The sequence below is a fragment of the Acartia tonsa genome, chromosome 8, assembly GCF_053477335.1.
Source record: "Acartia tonsa isolate MP-2025a chromosome 8, ASM5347733v1, whole genome shotgun sequence".
Classification (NCBI taxonomy): Eukaryota; Metazoa; Arthropoda; class Copepoda; order Calanoida; family Acartiidae; genus Acartia; species Acartia tonsa.
In genome coordinates, this window is record NC_137267.1 from 28,004,053 (window position 1) to 28,028,723 (window position 24,671).

Sequence of the window (24,671 nt, forward strand, 5' to 3'; positions counted from 1 at the left end):
GTTTCCAGGTCTTAATATGTAGGTATCAAGTAAAATTTAACGGCTTTTAAACTAGATTTTTTTACTTTAAATTTTAATCATAGATTTATTTTTATTCTCGACTTATTCATGTCCTATAAGAAGGTCATCAAGTGTTAAATTTTTTTATAGTTTCAAGTTTTATCTAATGATTTAACCATAAATTTTTTTTTCAAGTGATAGTGATGTTAACAAAATCGAATATACAAATCTTAAATTTCAAGAATTTCCATCATTGAATTATCTGAAACTGATTGTATATAACATAATAAGGTACCTAAAAATTTTAAACTATATTTTTAATTTATGAAACTAATATGCATGTAAGAATGCATATGTAAGTCTGCAAAAGCTGCACATAGACAAACATCCTAAAATTTACACACCTTTCTTCCTCACATCCCCTAAAGAAAGAAGAAAAATAGCCACATAAACTTGAACACAACAACTTGTCTACACAATCATAATATACCATTTAGACACACATTCATGTATGTTAACCTATAAAGTCTTCTCATGATGATCTTGTAGCTGTAATCTTGAATTTGCAAACAGCTGTTTTAACATTTCCTACAGCCCAACCATATTTCCCAATTGGAATGATCCGTCCAACAGATTTTGTGACTAGACTAAAACACATCTCCAACAACCTCACATTCATCTCTAACTTGTTCACAATTTAGCTTCTTAATCAAAACTGAATCTTTCCATTCCCTAAAGTCTTCTCATGATGATCTTGCAGCTGTAATCTTGAATTTGGAAACAGCTGTTTTAAAATTTCCTACAGCTTAATAATATTTCCCTATTGGAATGATCCGTCCAACAGATTTTGTGACTAGACTAAAACACATCTCCAACAACCTCACATCCATCTCTAACTGTTCACTTTAGCTTCCATTCCCGCCAATAACAAATTTTAGCTAATTCTTGTCCTATAAGCAGGTTAGTTGGTGTGAACTCTAAAATTCGGCTTCTCCAGTAGTCTTAACAACCAATGGGTGGCTGTTGAGGATCCTTCCCTGGCTGTGAATTGGCAAATAACGTTATATATATAGGTAGATAACTGACAATTGAAGATAAATCTTTAAAAATATTGCCTAAAAAAATGAAAAATATTTAATTAGATGAAAAAGAACTTTCAAATTTTCTAAACAGAACGATACCGCGCTTAAAATTATTATGAAAACTGAATAATAAATGCATGAAATACGAACAAATGCAGTGATTTATAGGGAATTGTATTCAAAATAGATAAAGCATTGTGTATTTTTTTTAATGTCATTTAAAAGTAACACAACATGATTATCATTTTAATGATAAAAAATGCAAAAAAGAAAAATAGTCGAAGTTCGAAAAGTAAAATGTTTTTTACAGGCACGACATTTTATTACCTCTCTCTCTCTCTCTCTCTATCTATCTGTCTCTCTCTCTTTCTCTCTCTCTCTCTCTCTCTCTCTCTCTCCTTCTCTTTCTCTCTAAGTATAGTTTACAAAAGAGGTAATATTTTCTACCTAACTCTATCTAGGTTAGTTTTGAATTAAATATTATTTAATGTATAAAAAGATTATCATTCTAATCTTGTAATTTTATATTCAATTTTATTTAATTCACTAGCAACTTTTTAAATAAAAATAGAATAGCCTAAAACCTTCGCTTCAGACAAAAAAAGCTTACCACTTTATAAAATAGGATATTGTTAAATCTTTTTATTAAAAACTCGACATTTTTTCTATTCTGTATTCAGGGAGGAAATGGATATTTAGCTGTTTATTACATTAGTTCCTAAAGTTAATGACATTTTATCCGTTGAATAAATAACTTTGGGGACTTTAATTTAATTTTTATTGGTTGGTTCATTACTTTGTGTTTCCAAATGTTTAAACCACTAAATATAGTTTACAAAAGGGGTAATTTTGTGTATATTTTCCTTTTGGATATCCATTAATTTATCGGCCATTGTCTTATGCCTTTAGTTCCCTGGTTAAGTAAGGTGTGTAAATACGGGGGGGGGGGGGGTGGGTGTGGGCGTTTTTTTTGTGTGTGTGTAGATGCGTGGGGGGAGTGGGCGTTTTAAGCAGAATGAGTGTGTGTGTGTGTGTAGAAACGTGGGGGGAAGTGGGCATTTTAAGCAGAATGAGTGTGTGTGTGTGTGAGTGTTAGGCTACATAGTGTGTGTGTGTGTGTGTGTAGATAATTGGGGTGTGTCAATGTGTGTGTGTGGATTATTACTAATCTTTCATTGACATAAAAAAAAGAATATTAATTTTTATGGAAATATTTTAGTAAAATGACTGAATCTTTTGCTAAAAGTGTGTAGCAAATATAATATACTTTCACTTTTTAAACAATTAAATTCTTAAATATTATTCTTTCTAGAGATTTAATCAATTTTTCTTTTGTCTTCATAGCAGCTCAAACATACCAAAATTTAGTTAATCATTTTATAAAATAAAAGGAATTTTGTAATTACATTTTAAAGAAAGTTTGAAGACAAATATTAATAGAGGTTTATTACAAAATTATTTCCTAAGTATTGATTTTTTGTTTTTATCTGCAAGCGAAGAAATGTCTTATTTTCTTATAGTTTAATTGTTGCTCAAACTTTAACGTTAACTTCGTGTGGAATTGTACTTGGAATTTTAATCTAATTTTTTTCTAACTTACTGGAACTTTTAAGAAATTATTCCAAGAAAATTACTAAAAAAAAAGGAAAGGTAATTAAAAATGAATTCTGAAAAAACTAATTTGTGATCTCTTCAAAATAACCAGCAGCTTGTTGATGGAAACATATACTATCTATCTTACATCTTAACTGTGGCTTCATAAGCACCACCATCCTCTCAGCACCTCCAACATAGCTGTGGGCTTAAGTGCTCACTTCTTCACATTCAAATCTAAAAATTGATTTAGCACCAATCATCCGAAAGCCAGCATCTGTAATTACATTTGAATCTTTGAAAATGGCTCCATTGGTGTGTTTTGTCTTTAGTCTGATCTGTACAACAAGATTTTCATGCACGATAAGTTTAGCTTAAATGTTCATAGCCTTCAGCGTTCACGATCAGTACCAATCAACTTATCTCAAATGACTTACTTAGAATTAGAGTAAATATCATTGATGTCACAGCAAAAGTCATATTCAACACCAAAATGATCAAAATTGATATTTTTGTCATCCTATTATGTACATCTAAACTTTTTTTCCTCACTAAAGTATTTTTAAATTCGCTTCCAATCAAAACAAAACTAACTCTTTCTCTGTCTCAAGATTCTTTCTTTTCATTGCATCCACACAGACACACATAAAAAAAAACCTTCTTGCTGAAAGAAGGCGTCTTAACTTTTTTGCTTTTTATTTAAGATAGCTAGCCAGTTCTTTAAGTAAGTAATAGATGTAAAATTGTCCATAGAATTTAGATATGCAATCGGTTTTTATGTAGACCTCTTATTTTTGAAGTACTTTAAGTTTTTAAAAAAAATAATTAAGTTGGTTTTAAAGTACTAAAACGCAACAAAATAAAAGAAGAAAATTGCCAGTATGAACAAAAATAGTAAGATCTTTAATTTGACACCTTACTTTTAAAATTCTGTTAAGTAATTATTGAAAAAATCTATTTTTTTAACCTCGGTTTAATAAAAACTTTAAACCTAAATATTTTCTCAAACAGACAAAACAATATGGGTTCATATATACCTTTAGGATCAGAAAAATATTACGAATCCATTCTAAGCAAAATTTTAAAAAAGTAAAAACTTAAAAAAATAAAAATGGTCTAAAATATTATATTTTTACAGGCAACACTTAATTTTAACTATTAAACTAGCAAATCAAAAATCTCAAAAATTGACGAATCAGGAACCTTCACCTCAAAACTTAACCAATAGAATTGACAAAAAAAAGGATAATGTACATACAATATATACTACAATAAAAATAGTGATACTTACATAACATGTAAAGAATGAAAAAGTATGAACAAATATGCTTCAGTCTGTTTATAAACTTGCAAAACAATGCAGTTAAAAATGCATTATTGTTTCTTGTGTTTAAAAAATATCTGTTACAGTGTATGTACATTTCTTTAGGTTTTGTTCAGGTTTTGTTCAAGTCAACCCTTTAAAGCCGAAAATTATGATTCTTAAAATAAACTTATATATTTTATTATAGTTTTATAGAACTTTTTCAATTTTGCTTAGAATGGATTCGTAATTTTTTTCTAATACTAAAGGTATATATGAACCCATATTTTTTATGTCTGTTTGAGAAAATATTTAGGTTTAAAGTTTTTATTAAACCGAAGTTAAAAAAATAGATTTTTTCAATAATTACTCAACAGAATTTTAAAAGTAAGGTGTCAAATTAAAGATCTTACTATTTTTGTTCATACTGGCAATTTTCTTCTTTTATTTTGTTGCGTTTTAGTACCTTAAAACTGACTTATTTATTTTTAAAAAAAACTTAAATTACTTCAAAAATAAGAGGTCTACAAAAAAACGATTGCATATTTGAATTCTATGGACCATTTTACATCTATTACTTACTAAAAGAACTGGCTAGCTGTCTTAAATAAAAAGCAAAAAAGTTAAGACGCCTTCTTTACACACTTTTCTTTCAGTACTTGAATTTTAATATTGATTCAAATAGTGTAGAAACATATAAAGTCAGTTTCACAATTTATAAATCCTTCAAAATACACTGATATTGAATAGTTAATTTTTAGGGGCTATGGGAAAGTGCAGAAAATTAAAAAAAGGTTTAGAATCAACCTACAAATATTGAAATATTGTATGCCTAACTTTCCCTTTTCTTCAACCCCTAAATTAATCTTGAATTACATTTTTGATTATTATGACTGTTCCTGGAGCCTTATAATTCCGGTTATCCGGTTAAAATAGTAATATTTAAAATAGAATAGTGTGCAATTAGCATTTGGCAGACATATAAAGATCAGATATGAATTATAGATTGCTAATAAAGTTACAAAATCTATTTTAGACAAATCTATTGTGATGAAAATGAAGATGAAGATACAAATGAAATTTTTATTTTCCTGATAGAAATCTTTGCAGAAAATCTGGAAGAACTTTTATCTGCATTAATTCAGGTTGTGCTTTTAAAAATGTGAGGTTCATACTTTACATTTATAATTTTTTTACATACTTAGTCCCTTTAAGCACATTCAGTCCATCTTAATCTATATACAGTCAAAATCATTTGAAATGTAGTTGCTACGTATAAAATAAGGTAGTTTTTATTCACTCTTATTTTTTTGGATAGATAAAAAAAAATGGCGTCAAAAAAGATCATAATATACCAAAAACGTTTAAATGTAAAATATTTCAGGACAACAATGTTACTTTCAACAAATCAAAAGTTCAGGAGTTTGAAAAGCTTTTAAAGTATTCATATGTTGGTCAAATATTCTTTCCACTTATAACAACTTTGCCAGATATAATTAAAAAGGTAATTGTATGGTAGTGCAGGAACTTAATCATATGAATACGTCCATACATATTAGCAATCTAAATATATTTTAATTCTTACTTTACTAATTCTCTCTTTATCTTCTACAATATACCTAACCACATATATTCCATTTAAATTTTCTCACTTGTCTTCTGTCCTAAACTCTTATGTATCTCCCTTTGCTCTGAAAATATACAAATAAAATTTTCTACATTTTCTTCCGCGAAGAAATAGTAAGTAGTTCGGTTTTTAGCTATCTTGCATAACAATATATACATTGCACAGTAATTTCTAAATTAGGGATTTAAGGATAATTTTGCAATAATTACATTGAACGCCATATTGATGGAAAAGTACACGATACAAACTATTTCAGTATGATGAATGTAAGCACTGCAATATTCCTTTGTTTGTAAATTTATTTAAAAGGTAATAATCATCATATATATTACAAGAGCAAAATATAAATATTCGGGGGACCTTCCCCACCTTTAAAGGATCACGAAGCAATTAGCTTTTTTGCGGGAATTTAAAAATTAATTTTTACTGTTGCTTTGGCAATTTTATACAGAGCAAAAGGTCTTTTTTTATTTGGGGATAAAATTCTTAGCTTAAGAATGTTTTGCTTCATAAATATTGTATTCTGGTATAGAGTAAAATTAGGCCTTTTGATTTCATCTATCAAAATACATTAAAATATTAATTCTTTACAATATATCAATGAATTAACATAAACATGTTTGAGTTCTATCACCTATCTAAAACACATAAAAATTGGATGTAAAGGGTTAAATTTGTAAGATAAAAATAATAAATGTATTATGCAATACAACAAATTTATTTTTGTCACATATAAAAATTATTATTCCTAACACAGATGAAGTTAATTAAATTCATACTTTTATAATAAAAATAAAGTTCAGCTTTTTATGTTTATAAAAGCCTTAAAATTTTCAAAAAATATATTGTGTTCAAACTTTTTAATAATAATCACTACATTTTATACATTTTTTTATTATTATAGTATGTGTTCCTTTTTAAACAAAACAAAGGATTACAATGAGGTAATTATTTATCATTTATTTACTAATTTAATATTAAAAAATTTACCCGAGATGTTTAAAGTTATACAAACTAATTGTGCAGAGCTATAATTGTATGAAAGAAAGGAAATATTGCAAAATCTATATTTATCTTGAATAACATGTTAAAAAGAATAAATGAAATAATATATTTTTATCACGAAAATAATTTTCTTTCTTAATTAACCCATCTCATTTTTCTATTATTCAATTTCATTTATATTTTTCAGACATTTAAATTAGAAACATGGAACCCTTTAACCAAAGTTGAAATAGAACCATCTCTTCTTGTCCAGGTAGCGTAAAGCTTTAATAACATATAGAAGGGATGGAGTAAGGTTTTCCAACTAATTCACCGTGTTCCAGAAAAGCCAAAAAATGACAAAAATCATAGAGAGTGTATATTTTAAAATTTTGATGAAATTTTATTTAAATAGCAATAGGTATCCATATATCTTTCAATATAATGGCAAAATTTTAAATATCTCCATCCTGGCTGGCACAGGATGCCAGCAAACCTGGCAGGGTCATACGTATCATCAATTTATGCAGTTTTGCAACAAATTTACTTACAATATTGTTTGTACTGATGCATTAATATTCTGCTAATTCAGTTCTGACAATCTACAAGTGTTAATGTTTGTTTGTCCTTCAATTTCAGAGCTTCGCTTATATGGATGTTGTCATCCTTGTTATGCTGGTTAATTTGATTTTAAAGTTGTTTCACTCTTCTTTTGATTTTTTTCAGAGTTGTAAAGGGATAAGACAATGGCCGATAAATTGATATACAACCCAATGATGATACACAAAATTACTCCTTCTGTAGATTAAAATTTGTGGTTGAAACGTTTGCACACTCAGCTTATTGAATCAAAAATTCAAAACTCACTATAGTCCCCAAAATTAATAAGCCAACGAATAAGAATCATTATAATAAAACTTTGAGGACTATTGTATTTAACAGCCCATTGTCCCCTCTCTCTGAGCAATATCTCATGGGAGAGTGGAAGTAATGTCTGTCTGTCCGTCCGTCCGTCTGAAGCTTAAGATCTCGATAACCACTGAACTGATTGGATTCTTCTCTTCAAGGTATTTTTCTATTGGTCCTGTGGTGGTTTTAAGCTATTTTTTTAAAGGGTGGGACATCCCCAACCCCCCCAAAAATGAAAATTCCCACCCCAAAAAAAATTTGTTTCTTCCTAATTTTACATATAATTATGTTTTTATATATCTTTATACATTTATATATTTTTTTATATTCTAAATTTTTTTTTCTTTTAAAATTTCTTTTCTTCTTTTAAACTTTGTTTTATCAAATTAAAAAGATTAGAGAAACCTTCCTTCTCCTATAGGCTAATGGCAAAAAAAATTTTGGAAACATTAAAAAAGAGAAAAAATTTGAAGGTTTAAAAAAATATAAATCAATATAATTAAATATAAAAAGTTATAAAAAGTTTTAAAGAGTTATAAAGAGTTATAAAAATACAGAAAACATCTAAAAAATGTAAACAAATTTTTAAAATTCTCCCTTGAACCTTCAGGTAAAAAAGCCCTAGAGGCTAGGGGCGAAGCCGCTAGTAAATATATAATGCAGGTATTGACAAATATACAAACACATCATGTTTATTTTGAATATTGACTAGTGGTTGCGCTTCTCAAGGCCTTTACGGGCACCTAAGGTGAGGTCAAATACAAAGCCCCTAGAGGCTAGGGGCGCAGCAGCTAGTTTCATACAAAAAGTTGTTGTAAAAAAATCCTCTTGTTTTGAATAGACTTGTGGACTTTTAGAATGTCTAAATAAACTACTAACATGGAGGGACTGATCCTAATTATAGAAAAGCTTTGCTTCCGTATGCAGTATATGGGGTGGATGATATGTGTGCAAAGAGATTCTTTTAAAAACCAGTCTTCGAGATCTAAGGGATAAGATAATGGCTGGTAAAGTTATGTTGATTCCCAAGCATAATTCATTAATTACATCTTACCTATTTATTCTTTTCATCTGTCAAAATAACCCCCCCCCCCCGGCATCATGTGATTTTGAACCCCATCTTAAATTTTGGTCCCTGTAATTTTCAATGTATAAAACAAAGCTTGGTGGTAATAAACTATAAGTTATAGGGGTAAAATATTACATATGGGGTAAGTATATAAAATATGGGGAACAAAAATCACACATGGAGGTCCAAAAATTATTATGTGGTCATTTTTTCATAATGGGGTAGTTTCAAGTGCTTATATCTGGAGAACCATAAGAGATAGAGGCCTAGTTGCTTGACTGTGGCAACTCAGATTTACACAAGGAAGCCATTTATGGGGTGTCAAAATTTGATATGGTGTTTTTTTCATGATGGGGTGTCAAAATTAGATATGGGGTATTTTTTTCATGATCAGGTAGGTTCAAGTGCTTATATCTGGTGAACCGTAAGAGATAGAGGCCTAGTTAACTCAGATTTATATAAGGAAGCCATTTATGCACATGGGGTACCAAAATTTTATTTAGAGATAGAGGCCTAGTTGCTTGACTGTGGTAACTCAGATTTACACAAGGAAGCCATTTATGGGGTGTCAAAATTTGATATGGTGTTTTTTTTTTCATGCTGGGGTGTCAAAATTAGATATGGGGTATTTTTTTCATGATGGGGGTAGTTTCAAGTGCTTATATCTGGAGAAACATAAGAGATAGAGGCCTAGTTGCTTGACTGTGGTAACTCAGATTTACATGAGGAAGCCATTTATGCACATGGGGGAACAAAATTTGATATGGGGTATTATTTTCATGATCAGGTAGGTTCAAGTGCTTATATCTGGTGAACCGTAAGAGATAGAGGCCTAGTTAACTCAGATATTATTAACATATATTCTTTTGTGCGAGGCTCACCTTGCAAACCCCTCTAGACTCTCCCCTCCCCCCTACCCAGATTTTATTTCCCCTTCTGCCAATCATATCCCCATCTATCAAATCAGACCCCACCTTCCAATTCTGGCCCCATGTTCCAATTTAGACCCTATCCTTCATTTTTGTCTCCTGTTCAATAATTTATCCCTTCTCTGACATTATTTTGTTTTTCTTGGAGAGGTTCAAAATATGAGGATGGGGATCAAATTACATGATGGGGACAAAACCACATGATGGGGTATATAATTTTTATGATGAAGGGGGGGGGGGTTATTTTGATAGATGGGGTAGAAGCTCACTCCTCATCTGGGAACATCCCTTTTTTCCTATTACCTATTTATTAACTTTTACCCCTTTTTAATCCCATAGTTAAATAGTAAAACTTCAAAGTACGCCCTTGAATTAATTTCATAATTATCAGCTGTTTGAGTTTAATTGCTACCGACAAAGAAAAAAATAAGTTGCCAACCTTCTATAGAGTTTGTACCACATATTTAGTAATGTGAAAAAAAACATCACATTGGATGAGACTAGAAGCTACGCCAATAGAGGCTTCTAGAGACACTTAGGGTAATTCATCAAATAAAAATGGCTGACTCTAAGCCTGGGATTTTATTTGTGAAAAGGAATACAAATTTCTTTTTTCATGGGTAAGGGGGGAATTTTTTTTCTTTGGGCAATTTCTCTTGGGAGCTCAGAAAAACATTCTGTTACTTTTATAAAAAGATTGCTAATTGCATATAGTTATTGAATAAAATATCAGTAAAATATACAAAATATTTAAATTTGCTTTGAAATTATTACTTTTTTTTGTCTTGGTCTAATATTTGTATGTGTTGGCTAGTGAATGGTTATAAAGCCTCCTGTCCTTGTTTTCTGTTATCCTGTTTATTAGGTTTATTTCTTAGCAAAAAAATTTTAATATTATCAATGATTTTATGAATAACAAACATACACTAAAAGTCAAAATATACAATTAAAAAAATACTGAATCTACTATTTTTTCTTAAGATAAATTCTTACACTTGTTTTTAAGACTGGGGTTTCTCCTATTAAAATGAACTTTATGAACATTCCACCTCTAAAGTACAAACAAACATTTCAGGTCAAAAGATACAACCCAAACTTTTCTTACATAGTTCTAAAATCCCAATAAACATAAGGAAATATATGTGAGAAACCAAGATTTTGAGAGAATAAGGAAGGGGAAAAGGGAGAATTTATTTATTCTCTATACCTCTATATAAGTTCTGATATCCCAGTATAAATTAGGAAAATTATCTCAGAAAAAGGAAGAATTTGAGGGATTGAGGAAGTTGGTAGAATCTGGGGGAGAATTTGTAAGGAAAAGGAAGAATTTCTTAGAATAAGCTAGGTTATTTTAAGAAAATGGATTATTTTCTTAGAAACAGGAAGAATTTCTTAGAATAAGGAAGAATTTCATAGAATAAGGTAGAATTTCTTGGAATAAAGTAGAATTTCTTAGAATAAGGTAGATTTTCTTAGAATAAGGAAGAATTTCTTAGAATAAGGTAAATTTTCTTAGAACAAGGAAGAATTTTTTAGAACAAGGAAGAATTTCTTAGAATAAGGAAGAATCTTGGAGAAAAAGGTAGATTTTCTTAGAAAAAGGAAGAATTTCTTAGAATAAGTTAGATTTTCTTAGAATAAGGTAAAATTTCTTAGAACGAGGAAGAATTTCTTTGAAAAAGTTAGAATTGGAGAGAACAAGGTAGATTTTCTTAGAATAAGGAACAATTTCTTAGAATAAGTTAGAATATGGAAAACAGGGTAGATTTTCTTAGAATAAGGAAGAATTTCTTAGAACAAGGAAGAATTTGGGGGAATAAGGTAGATTTTCTTAGAACAAGATAGATTTTTTTAGAATAAGGAAGATTTTCTTAGAATAAGGTAGAATTTGAAAGAACAAGGTAGAATTTCTTAGAAAAAAGAAGATTTTTTTAGAATAAGAAAAAATTTCTTTAAATAAGGTAGATTTTCTTAGAATAAGGAAGAATTTCTTAGAATAAGCTAGGTTATCTAAGAATAAGGGAGAATTTGTGTAATCAAGGTAGAATTTCTGAGAATAAGTAAGAATTTGGGGGAATAAGGTAGATTTATTAATGATGGTTGTAATAGTGAGGAAAAGGAAGAAATTCTAAGAACTAGGAAGAATTTGTAAGATGGTGGACAGAGGTCACCTTCCTTTAGTGAGAATTTGTAAGAAAAAGGAAATAGCCTTCCTATACCCAAGGAAGGGAATTTCTGTCCTTTTTAGGAATGACTTCATTTCTTTTATATGATCCAAATTTTTATATATTTTGGACACTCTGTACTTTCAAAAATGAAAAAAAATTTAAAAAAAATTTTCTTTAAGTAACTAAAACAGACCCATATTACAGATTTTGACTATTAACAATAGTATGTGACTTTTTTACAAATTTTTACACTTTTGGGACACCCTGTGTATGTTTTTTTTTTTTAATTTAGTTTTTGCCCCTAAAATGTTCACAAAGCTGGAAAAAAGTTAATATGTTTCACAGATTAATGTTTTTTAAGAGTACTATTTTCAGAAATAAGTCTTAAATACTTCCCATTTAAAAATAAATCAAACTTTAAAAAAATTAATTTATCCCCTTGAAAACATCGTTGTATTTGGTGTCATACTATACATATCTAAAAACCTATCAAAATCAACAAATAACAATCTTTATGTTAAAGTTTAGTTGCAAATTTATAGTAAAATAAAAGCTTTTGTTACATACCCTATTAAACTAACCAAAAAATGTTGAAATTGCTATCTAGGGATATAGGTTAAACATTTTCTCACGATGGTCACAGAAATAAAGCCATATATGGAAATGAATATCACTGATAATGGAACCTGGATATTTATTTTTTCATTTATTAAAAAAATTTATATAAATATCTACATATCTACATGGCTTTAGATGTATGATGTTAAAAATCATTTGAAATCAGTTAATTGCTTTGTATATGTATGGTGAAATGTAATATAAACACTGAACAAGTTACATAAAGGCAATTGATAATATTATAATTAAAAATATAAAATTGAGCTATTCTCGGGACCATAAATTATGTGTCATCATCTTATTTAACGCCTATCTCGAAAAATGCTTATCTCAGAAAATGCTTCTCTAAAATACATTTTAAAAAACAAAGCATTGTTTTATATCTAGCAATCAATATATTAATAAAATATATTTTAATATCATTAATATGACTCAATTGTATTAATGATATCAAATATTATTCATTTTGTATAAAGACATAATCATGTATTAAAAATTGTTGAGATAAAGTCCGAGCTTTTTATCTCTAATATTAGATGAGATAACAGGATGGAGCATTCAACGCCCCCCCCCCCCCCCCCCGGCCCTCCCTTCTACCAAATAAGGTGGGGAAATGGTTGCTAACAAACTAGTGCCAAACTAAACCACGCGGTGGGGGCGTGATTTAAATGTGTAGTATACTCCTTTAGTTAAACTTAATTTAGGGTTTCTTATATAATTGCAACGTAGTTATAAGACTTTGGGTAGCAATAAAATGAGACGTTGGGTACACCTCTAACTGAAACGATTTTTGATTAGTCAACGGATCTAAATTTGTATCGGACAGGATATAATTAAAAGCCTAAATCGGACAAGGAATAGCCGAAAACGATATTTTTATACTTAAAATTTAAAATATAGAGCTAAATGAGTGACTGCGTCTTTCTCTTTTTATCGACAGACGCACTTGGATATATTATTTTCATAATGAATGATATGTATTTCCGATTTTAACGTCAGCTCATGTTTAAATTTGGTGAGCTATATTATTAAGTAGCGTTGTTAAGATTGGATGGAAGAATTTTGTAATGAAAGCAAAAGTGGGGAAGGAGAATAAGGGATGGGGTAAACAAGTTATCAAAAAACCAAAATTTCTTGCCAGTGGAACAAATTCCACCGGGGAAATAGGGTAGACTTTTAAGGGTGAAGAAAATGTTTATAAAAAAAATTGGGGATAAGTGATTGGACCAAGCTCAGAGATGTAACTAAAAGAAAAGGATGTAATTATCAAGGCTAATTCAAAAGTAAATCATTTTAAAAATTTAACTTTTTTAAACCTATGTTTAAAAAGTAAACCTAAAAATATAATCTGACACTTTCAGAATCATACTGCAGAGCTAAAAATAAGAATAGGCTCCCACATAATTTGGGGATTTTAAAGTTTTTACTATTGATTGAGAAAGTTTTTACAGATATTAGTTTTTTTTTATTTTGGTGTAAAATTCTTGCTTAGATTATATCTAATTAATTAACTAAAATCTATAGAAGATATTTAAAAGAAACAAACTTTAAATCATGAATTAATTAAAGGTTTTTGCTGTAAGCGTTTTCTTGTTTAACCAAGTTGTGGAGAATTTAACTAATATCATCAGGGACGTCCTAGGGGGGGGAGGATAAAGGGGTAGGCATTAGGGCGGCACAGTTATGGAATCTTGACAACAAAGATTTTATTATCCAATCTTGACAAGTGAGGTATTTTTGGAAAGAGGAATATATATAGAAAACACCTATGTAAATTAGAAAATCCGCAGAAATCATATTTGCAAGTTAATTGCAAAAATCTGCAATGATAATTTGCAAAATTAATTTCATGCCTTAAATGACAGATTTAGAAAAAAATCTTTTTATGAAATGTGTTTATCTATAAATTTAGAAAATACTTAAGGCAAAAATTTTTTCTTTTGTGTTACTTTTTTCACCTTATATATGAAAAAAGCAGTTTCTCACATTTTACGATAAAAAAAGTATAGGAATAAAAAATATGTATTTTCTTGATGTAAACACAATAATTGGCATAAAATCTATCATCCTAAATGTAAAAATCAGATATAGAATCCTTTTTAGAGTCAATATATTGCAAAAAGTAACCAAGACAATTTTGCAAAGTATGAAAATCTGAAGAAAATAGTTCTTTTTGCTTTTGATATACATATCAGATAAATGTATATAAAATTAGTGATCAAAAACTATAAAACATGTTATACGTTTTTTTAACACTGTCATTGATAAAATGGCACATTTAGGTTTAAAAATTACCTAAGTACTGCATAAAAACTCTTTTTATGAAGTATTTAAACAAAATAAATGCCAAAAAACCAACTACAAAATGGTCTACTGCATTATAAAAAACGCCTAATTGTTGATTTGAATTTATTTTGTTTAATAACTTAGTTTTATAACTTGTTTTATATTTTTTGATCACTAATTTTATATAAATTTATCTGATATTTATATCAAAATCAAAAAGAACTATTTTCTTCAGATTTTCATACTTTGCAAAAATGTCTTAATTACTTTTTGCACTATATTTGCTCTTAAAAGGATTCCATATCTGATATTTACATTTAGGATGTTATATTTTATGCCAATTATTGTTTTTACATCAAGAAAAAACATATTTTTTGTTCCTATACCTTTTTTTATCATAAATTGTGAGAAACTGTTTTTTTCATATATAAGGTGAAAAAAGTAATACTAATGAAATTTTTTTTGCCTTAAGTATGTTCTAAACTTATAGATAAACAAATTTCATAAAAATATTTTTTTCTTAATAAGTCATTTAAGGCATGAAATTAATTTTGCAAATTTACATTGCAGATTTTTGCAAATAACTTGCAAATATGATTTCTGCGGATTTTCTAATTTACATAGGCGTTTTCAATATATATTCCTCTTTCCAAAAATACCTCACTTGTCAAGATTGGATAAAAAAATCTTTGTGGTCAAGATTCCATAACTGTGGCGGGTTCATATCGGAATTAGACAAATTTTAAAAAATTGAGTTTTAGAGCGCGACCACTAAAAAATATATTTGATTACTTATTAATTAATTTTTTAAAGGTTTATTGAGAATTGTCCAATTTGTAGAGGTTTTTTAGATTTTCTCAGGCTAGGAACAAGATTTTTTGAAACGGTCAAAAGTTCCTGATTCTACTCCCCAATGCCTTTCCTGGGAGCACCATGAAGCCATAGTTCTGATTCAATAAATTTTTGACTCCCATTTACAAATAGCTATACAATTGAATGTCTGGTCGTCAGCTGGTTTTAAGACTTTAAATCATCCAGAGGTGTATTATACTCATACAAATCATTTGCTCAGAAAAAAAATGTCCAAAATCGACCCACCCTAGTAGGCATCCCAAAATTTTAATTTTTACCCTGCTCCAAATAAAAAAGCTTGGATGTCACTGTCTCTATGATAAAAAGATTACCCCTAAAATGAACTTGGTCAATGATAAACAACCTTTTGTTTCAAAGACCCAACTCTGTGTGAATGAAACAGTCATATTACTGGATAAAAATTAATTAAAATCAACTTATATATCCAGATTTTATTTGATTGATGACCTTTTCGTTTTAAATCCCCAACTCTGTTGAATGAAACAGACAACTACTTAAAAATAATGGGCCCTGAAAGTTTGTTTTATATGGATTTTCATATAAATAATTTTTAGTTGAAACTTATGTATATTGGTTGTAGAAATATGAATTTAAGGCTTAAAAAAAAAAATTAATTAAAAAAAATTTTGGATATCTAGGGTTTAAATATAGGCAGGTATTTAGAAAAAATCAACTCTTTTCCGTTGATTGGGAGTAAAAAAAGATTGCTTTTGTTTATGGAAAACCTTTAGTAAGACTGCTAAATTTGTTGCTGAATATGTATAGCAAATAATATCTATTTATTCTTTATGCCAACTTATATTCTTAAAGGGCGAATATAGGTTGAATATGATATGGGCTCAAAAAAACCGTGCCATTCCATAGATTATAAATAACTTAAAGATATTTACATTTAAAAATTTTATTTCATGTCAGTATGAAAATTATATTGTAATTGTTATAATTAATTTAAAGGAGACAAAAATAAGAGGTGAACATTGTTTCTTTTTTCTTATATTTTTTTCTGGAGAAAATTTTCCTACCGATTCGTGTGTCTTCGTGTGTGTGTGTGTTGAAAAATGCGCACTTTAGGGTATTTATATCATCCAGAATTAATCAATGATCTCTGTACAGAAAATAAACTTTAAAACCTATTATTTACCCTAGTCAATACTCCTGACGCACAAATACGCAAATTATTTTTATGCTTTTTAAAAATTGAATAGAATAGTATATAATTTAAAAAAATAAACATTTAAATTATAATTTAAGATGCGAGCCAATGTAATAGTCAATCAAACTTAAGCAAAATAGTCAAAAAAAGTCTTATAAAGGATAAAAAAACCGATTATGTTGTTTATCTGATTTTTTGTATGTTGAAGTGAACACGAAAATTGCAATATCTACTTAAGGTTTTTTTTTATTTTTAAAATTTGGCATAGATATCCTAAAAGTATAGAATTGCACCTAAATTTTAAGCCCATATCATATTTAACCTATATTCGCCCTTTAAATCATGTAATTTTTTTAAGATTTCAACAATTTCATTTACAAAATTAATGCAAGTGTTATATAAATTGTAAACCAAGTTTGAAAATTTATTTCAAAAGAGATGTAGTACAAAAAAAATTCTATAGTATAAATTTCATTGTATGTGTAGGCAAAGAAAAGGGTGATTTTTCCTTGGTCTTTTAAGTGCACAGATTGTTGTGGTATTTTCATGAGAAATGGATCACAGCATCCTTAATTAATTTATTTCTAACTTAGTGGAATTGTTAAGGCATTTTTCTATGAAAATCTTTAAAAAAATAAGGAAAGGTAAATAAAAATGCAATTTGAAAAAATTGCTTCGCTATCACTTTAAGGAGGAAAAGGAGTTGTTTTAAGGTCATAGACCTTTTCTTCATTGTTCTATAACTTTAAGGGGCATTATTTGTTATTTATGTACCATTTTGCTGTTATTTTGCTCCGGCATACCATTTTGCTGTTAATCATTTTTGATGTTTTTTGCCTTTCCCGAAGTTTTGATATTTATGACATTTATGGTAGGAAGGAGTTGTTTTATCAAAATCACTCTAAATTACTTTTATTTAGGCAATTTAAGTTATTAAATTTCAAGTGAAGTAAAAATTTTTGTACATCTAAACTATTTTAGTCAATATGAATTGTTATTGGACATGATTTATGTTAAATTATATTCACTTTATTTTCTTGTTTTAACAATTGCAATTCATATTAAAGAAAGAAAGAAAGAAGTTCTGAGAATAAACTAGGTTTTCCAAGAATAAGGGAGAATTTTTAAGGAAAATGTAGAATTTCTGAGAATAAGGGAGAATTAGTTAGTAAAAGTAAGAATTTGTTAGAATAAGTTAGGTTATCTGAGAATAAAGGAGAATTTGTGAGGAAGAATTTGTGAGGATAAGCAAGATTATTTGAGAAAAAGGGAGAATTTGTAAGGAAAAGTAAGAATTTGTGAGAATAAGCTAGGTTATCTGAGAAAAAGGTAGAAGCTGTGAGGATAAGGAAGAATTTGTGAGAATAAGCTAAGTTATCTGAGAATAAGGGGGAGGAAAAGGAAAAATTTATGTGATAAAGGTAGAATCTTTAGAATAAGTAAGAATTTAGGAAAATAAGGTAGATCTATTAAACATGGTTATGATAGTGAGGAAAAGGAAGAATTTGCAAGATGGTGGACAGAGGTCACCTTCCTTTAGTGAGAAATTGTAAGATAGTGGACAGAAGTCTACTTCCTTACTGAGAACTTGTAAGAAAAAGGACAGGAAATTGCCTTTACAGAGGCATTTTATAGAAAAACCTTAAAAATTCTGTTGTAGTACAAAACAGTATGATAAATAGGTCATTCACGTCAGTTTTTGGTTCCAATTATGATCTTGCATATTCTTGATCTCCAGAACTCCATCATTCTTTAAATGCAATTCCTATGAACAAGAATTTTGACTTTGAGACTTTAAATTTTTAACTTAAGCTTTTCTAAAGTTCCACAATTATATGAAATTTGTACTGTATTATCAAATAGAGGGCTCAAACATTGTACTATTTGTCAGGAATACATAGTATTGGTCCAGGGCAGATTTTATTCTATTGGTCAGGGATTCACCGTCCACTAAAAAACGTCCAGAAAAAAAGTTTATTGACAGTTTTTGTCTGAATTTGATTGAGATGAATTTTTACAGCCCGAATGCCTGGGGAAGTGAATGGGTAAAAATATAAAAATAATACAACATAGCAAAGTTGGTCAATGTTCAGGATATCCATTAAAGTAAGATCTTAAATTCTTTTTGTAAGAATCATAATCTTAAATAATCCCAGAAAACTGATTTCACCTTCCTGCGACCAGTGTTATATAATCTTGTAAACTTTAACCTTCTAACCAGTTGCATTCTCAAAGTTTTAACACACCTCCCCTAAACCAAAATCAATGGAGGTGAGGTGGATTTGAGCTCTAGGGCGGTGTATATAAGATGACAATAGGAGAGATATTTTATCGTCAGGGGGATGTAAGCTTGAATGTTTTGATGTAGATTTCTGGAAAAAAATGTCTTTCAGTTAGGGGAGTACAGGATTATTATTCACAAAAAATATATAGACATACTGAACATCATATGATATATGTACATTAAGTTTTCACTAAAACCAATAAAATTTTTTTTAACATAAGTGGAGTAGTAATTAGTGGTTTATTAAGAACTAGCTTTAAATACAAAACAGATCAATATAAATAGCAAAATGTACAAGTTATAGATATATAATGTAGGGTGGTGTTGTCAACAATAGCTGTCTGAGGTGGTCTTGGACACAATGACGTGGGAGAATGGGGGTGAGATAACGGTGGTGCAAAGGTGTAGCTGAGGAAAGGGAAAGGCTTCTTAGCTGGTAGGGGAAAGGGGAAGGGGGAAGGCATTCCCCCTGCCCCTCTTAGTTGAGTTTTTAAATAGCTTAAAATGAGAATACACAGCCTCCCCCAAAAAAGAGTATGGGGGCCCCCCCCCCTACTCTTTTTTACTCCCCACTCCCCCACCTCTCTTTTAAAGGCACACGATAGGGAAATGGAAGAGGGAGGTGTGAGCAAGGAGCAAGGGATATAAAGTGGGAGAAAAGGGGTAAGCATTCAATAGTTGCCAACTAGAAATTACATTTTTCTAATAATGTAAAAGGATGTGGTATTAAAATATTACTCGTAAGATGTAATGGTAAAAGAAAGCTAGAAGGATTATAAAAAATATTAGCAATCTTATTTTCATTTTTAGTTGGCAACCATTACTAGTATTAATGGCACCTTCCCCTTTTCTCCCTGTGTATATCGCTTGCTCCTTGCGTTCATCTCCCTTCTCCCTTTCTCAATCAACATATAATGTGTCCCAGCACGCTTGCCTGCCTGTGGCAAGAAACTGGCGTGACACGCCTGCCTGCTTGGCAAGAATATGAGATGGCATGTTTGACTATCCCTTTTCTCGCTGTTCAAATCCCTTGCTCCTTGTCTCCACCTCCCTTCTCCGTTTCCCTATTCTCTGCCTCTAAAAAGAGATGGGGGGTTGAGGGGAGTAAAAAAGAGTATGGGGGGCCCCCATACTCTTTTTTGGGGGGGGCCGTGTATTCTCATTTTAAGCTATTTAAAAACTCCTCTCTGGTGAGCTGCAGCTGGTAAACAATGATAAAGCATAAAACCTTTATCTAGATTCTATTTATAGCCGGGTCTGTTGATAACAATGGCAAATAAACAAGGCAGGAGCGTAGCAACTCTGTGATACGGTTAAGTGTTCGTCTACCACAGTAACCTTTTGAAATACAAATAAAGATTTTAATTGCCATTTATCTGAAAAGTGTATTTCCTCCAATTCTACAATTCTTCTCATATGCAGCAACTTTCATCAAAATGATACTAAATACAAGAAAAAATGTTGCAAAAATTAGTTATATTCTTTATGAATGAATCAGGAATTAAGACTAAAGTAAATTTTTAATTTTTCACTTTAATGATTTTGCAGTATGAATTAGCTTTCCTCTAATTTTTTAATGTTACAGAAATACATTTTAATTATTCTTTTTTCATACATTTATTTCTGGTGTTTTTATATTTTATTTCATTGTTTATTAAAAATGCAAAAGGAACAAAGGATGAAAAGAAAAGTTCGATTGCTGTCATTTTAATCTAATAAAATAATTTTTTGATTTTGAATTATTATTTAACTATTATTTAAAGTTACTCAAATATTGTTCCAAGAAAAAGAAAATATTGACTGCACTTAATGTACATACTTACATATAGTGATTTATTCAGACAGACATAAAGTTGTGTAAAAATAGAATAAATTTCAAAGCTTTTAGAAATTAAACCAATTATATATACACCTCCTTTAATTTTGAGGGGGTTTGGCTTCACCTCTTCACAAATTTTGTTTAGTAACATGGCTGCTCAATTGTTCAGATTTAAAGTGTGTTATTGCGGGAGAATTTTTTTATATTCTTGATATGGGTCAAATCTGTAGAGTGAAAAAATCTTCTTTAACTTGTTTGACCTTAATACATCCGAAAGTCTGTACCTACTTCGTATAATTGCCATTGTATATATTTTTAATTATAAAAATTTTCAGAACAATTTAGAGTGCAAGAAAACAGTAACAATTCCTGAAGCAAGTTGTCTATATCTCACATTTGATCATACACAAGCGTCAAAACTATATGACAAAATTTGCATATACCAAGGTAAAAATAAAGGAATTAAATGAAGCATGCAAGAAATACAACAGTTTATCTTCTGAAAGACTGCTACAAGTAGACCCAATACCCCAAATTTGAAGCCCTCAGCTTCAATAACAAAAAAAGGTCTAGGTACTTTAAAATGACATTTTAGGTACATGAATTTTTGAAAGTTTTTTATGCTAATTCTAGAAATTTCTATATTAAATTACGTCGCCTAGACAAAAATATAAGCTTATCTTCTTCTGCCTGTAACTAATAACATTTTTACAATAAAAACACCTCTTCATAGTCAAAATCTCTGAAAAAAAAATTTGAGCGTTATCCTGTTAGAATTTTTTTTCTTTCAATTTTGAAACCCCAAAAAGAACTATGACTCTTGCAGAGAACAACAATTTTTTTAACAATTAGGTTAGGTTGGGTTATAAGCTAGTGAACCGAGCGCCCGCGGCTAGGCAGGCAAAGGTGCCGAGCGCCGCGGCCAGAGTTCATAGTTCTGAAATGAAACTAATACAAGCTCAGCTGTGATTGGTTGTTGAGCTGATTCGGCCCTCTGTTTGGCTGGAAATACTGCAGTTTTTTTGGTAGAACGCAAGTTGAACTGATTTTTTGTTTAATAGTTTTGACTATGGAATTGGGTGTTTATTTTAAAAATATAATTAGTTACTGGTTACCTTTCTTTCTGCCGAAAAAAAGCTTATAACTTTGTTTCTAGGCAAAGCAATTCAATTTCTAAATTTCTAACATGAACAATGTAAATCTTTTAAAATTTACAGCATGACCCTCGAAAAAGTATTTTTAAGCATCTGCAGCCCTTATTTCTCAATGAATTATTAAAAAATGCATATGTCCTTGTTCTCTATAGTATTCCACGTAAGTAGATATAAAAATATTTTTTTTACCTCCATTAACACCGGAGATTTTTAGTGCTAAAGTTTTGAAAAAGTGACTGAGGAAAAAGTAACTTTTAACATGATACGACTTTTTTAGCAAAATTAAGCTAGAAATCCTTTTATTTTTGTTACTAGCAGAAACTTTATACAAAAATGAAATAAAAAATTTAGTTTTTGAGTAAAAAGCATTTTTTTACACATATTTTTTGAGTCTTTTTAGTTTAATGATATTTTGAAAAACTTACTTATTTGGCAAAATTGTTTAAGATTAAAAAACCAAATAAATCTCTATGAATATAGCAGGAAAATTGTTTTTGTTTCACAATCCTAACTTTAATAACAAAAAAGTTATAAAGAAAATAAAAATAAAACATAATGATTTTTTAGTCTAAAAAGCTTAATTTACCCCTTATTAAATAATTGAGATGTCAGAAAAGTAGGCGGAGCAACTGTCATAATTAATCCTTTTCTATAAATAAGGGTTAATAAATAACCTAAAATTTGCAAATAATCAATTCATTCAGTAGTATTTTTTGCCATTAAAAATTTATATTTTTTTGTGGAATAAAAAAGAAATATTTAGTTAACTTGTTTTTCTTTGTGTCTCATTATTCAGTTTCCAGAAAAACATAATATAACTATCCAAAAAATAAGAGAAACAAAAAAAAATTCTTTTTCTCAGTCACTTTTTCAAAACTTTAGCTCTAAAAATCTCCGGTGTTAATGGAGGTAAAAAAAATATTTTTATATCTACTTACGTGGAATACTATGGAGAACAAGGACATATGCATTTTTTAATAATTCATTGAGAAATAAGGGTTGCAGATGCTTAAAAATACTTTTTCGAGGGTCATGCTGTACATGTAACTAAATATGTTATTTTGAAATGCTTAGATTTTTTTTTTGTTATTGAAGGCTTCAACTTTGGGGTATTGGATCTACTTGTGGCAGTCTTTCAGCAGTCAAATTAGTGGATTTCTTGGAGGCTTCCTTTAAGATAAAATTAAAGTCATATAGAAATTACATATAAACTTAAAATTGTGTTTAGATACTGTAAAGATATTTGAGTTCAATAGCTTACAAAATGAAATGAACAAAGATTTGCTGTTTACAGACCAACCTATTCAGGTTTAAATTGAAATATAATTTCAGATTTTTCTTATCATGATTGCATATCTTTGATTTTTAAGTTTATCTTAAAAGAAATAACAGTATAATTACAGATACCTTTATGATTAATTGTGAAAAATCCACAAATAAAAGAGAATCTAAAAGATTCATTAATAATGTTTTTTTTTATATTTTTTCATTGTTTAGATTGGAAATAATTTTGCTTTTAGATTGATGGAGATACTGTAACATTGAAATTTAAAGCAAAACGGAATATAAATCAAAGTGTTGCTGATGATGTCTTGAACTTTAAGGTAAGAAATTTAGATATTTCCTCATTTTATCAATAAATGTAGTATAAAATTTCCTGATAATGATTCCAGTCAAATGCGCTTAATAGGTCTAATTGTACTTAATTGACCAAACGCATAGAATAATTAAACGCATAATTATGAACAGTTTGACCTAATAAGCATATTTGACTGGAATATTGCAATTTAACGGATTATTGCAAAAAATGACACTCTTTATTTGCATTTTTTTTCGTTCAGGTTGTTATTCAAAGTGGCAATGAAGATAAAAATGAAGAAATTCCTTTTCTTCAAGATTTTATCTTTACTCTTCTAGTGGTAATAAAAGAAAACCTTAATGTTTTGTACACAGGAAAAACTATTTCTGAAGTAAGTTCAATTAAAACTTTTGAGATTTAACTGACATAAATTTTTAAATATAATGTATGCTTTTAGGAGGAAAAAGAATGTTCTAATCTTTTGCAATCAAAGTTATTACAAAAGTGCTCATGGGAAAAGTCTAGAAAATCAACTGGCAATAGTTTTATTGATGATGACAGCATTCAAAGAATAAAGTTACCACAGGTAAAAACTAAAAATATCCTTTCCCTATCCTATAATATAAAGTAATAAGCTTTTTTTGTCTGTACTGAAGGATCTCGCTATACGCTGAACCGATATAATTCTTCTTTACTCTAATAGGCTCTGAGATGGTTTTAGGCTATTTATTTTTTTTAAATTCTGCCCTTCGAATGTAGATCCCCTAGACACTAGGGACACACTTGCTAGTTTTATAAATACTCATAAGAATAATAACTTAAATAAAAAAACTCAGGACCAAGTTTCTAAACTGAGACGATTATCAAACATAAGAACTCCATACATTAGACAAAGTCTGAAATCAACACTAAACTTAGAGGTTCTTGGTAAGAAATTATACTATTTTGATTTGAATGTGAAATATATTTTGAAATTTGAATTTGATTGATATATAATTGGACATATTATTTGCGGGGTGTAAACTGTATTAAAGCCACCATTTTGAAATAACTTCTAAAATTCATTTTTTAAATAAATATAATTTTTCAATGAAAATGTCTAGTTTGTACTTTATTGAAAATAAACCTTTGTTTAAAATAATAAAAATTACTAATATCTTTCTGATTTGAAGAAGAAGCTGTGTTATCAGTTGTTATCAAACATATCTCTCTAGGAAAGAAAATAAATTATAAATATTTCC

At 29.1% G+C, this 24,671-nt stretch overlaps 1 protein-coding gene across 4 annotated transcripts in view; it reads left to right on the top strand.

Annotated features, from left to right (window-relative positions):
• The window catches only part of LOC145326425 (putative E3 ubiquitin-protein ligase HECTD4), a 60,298-nt gene that overhangs the window by 16,559 nt on the left and 19,068 nt on the right, over window positions 1-24,671 (top strand). For all 4 annotated transcript variants that reach the window (XM_080169775.1, XM_080169772.1, XM_080169774.1 and 1 more), the window contains exons 27-39: window positions 196-291; window positions 5,015-5,123; window positions 5,363-5,482; window positions 5,862-5,914; window positions 6,510-6,549; window positions 6,798-6,863; window positions 21,033-21,144; window positions 23,080-23,159; window positions 23,372-23,455; window positions 23,693-23,821; window positions 23,888-24,016; window positions 24,267-24,357; window positions 24,603-24,642. In XM_080169775.1, coding sequence (XP_080025901.1) covers window positions 196-291; window positions 5,015-5,123; window positions 5,363-5,482; window positions 5,862-5,914; window positions 6,510-6,549; window positions 6,798-6,863; window positions 21,033-21,144; window positions 23,080-23,159; window positions 23,372-23,455; window positions 23,693-23,821; window positions 23,888-24,016; window positions 24,267-24,357; window positions 24,603-24,642 — 1,149 coding nt within the window. The remainder of the gene's footprint in view (window positions 1-195; window positions 292-5,014; window positions 5,124-5,362; window positions 5,483-5,861; window positions 5,915-6,509; window positions 6,550-6,797; window positions 6,864-21,032; window positions 21,145-23,079; window positions 23,160-23,371; window positions 23,456-23,692; window positions 23,822-23,887; window positions 24,017-24,266; window positions 24,358-24,602; window positions 24,643-24,671) is intronic.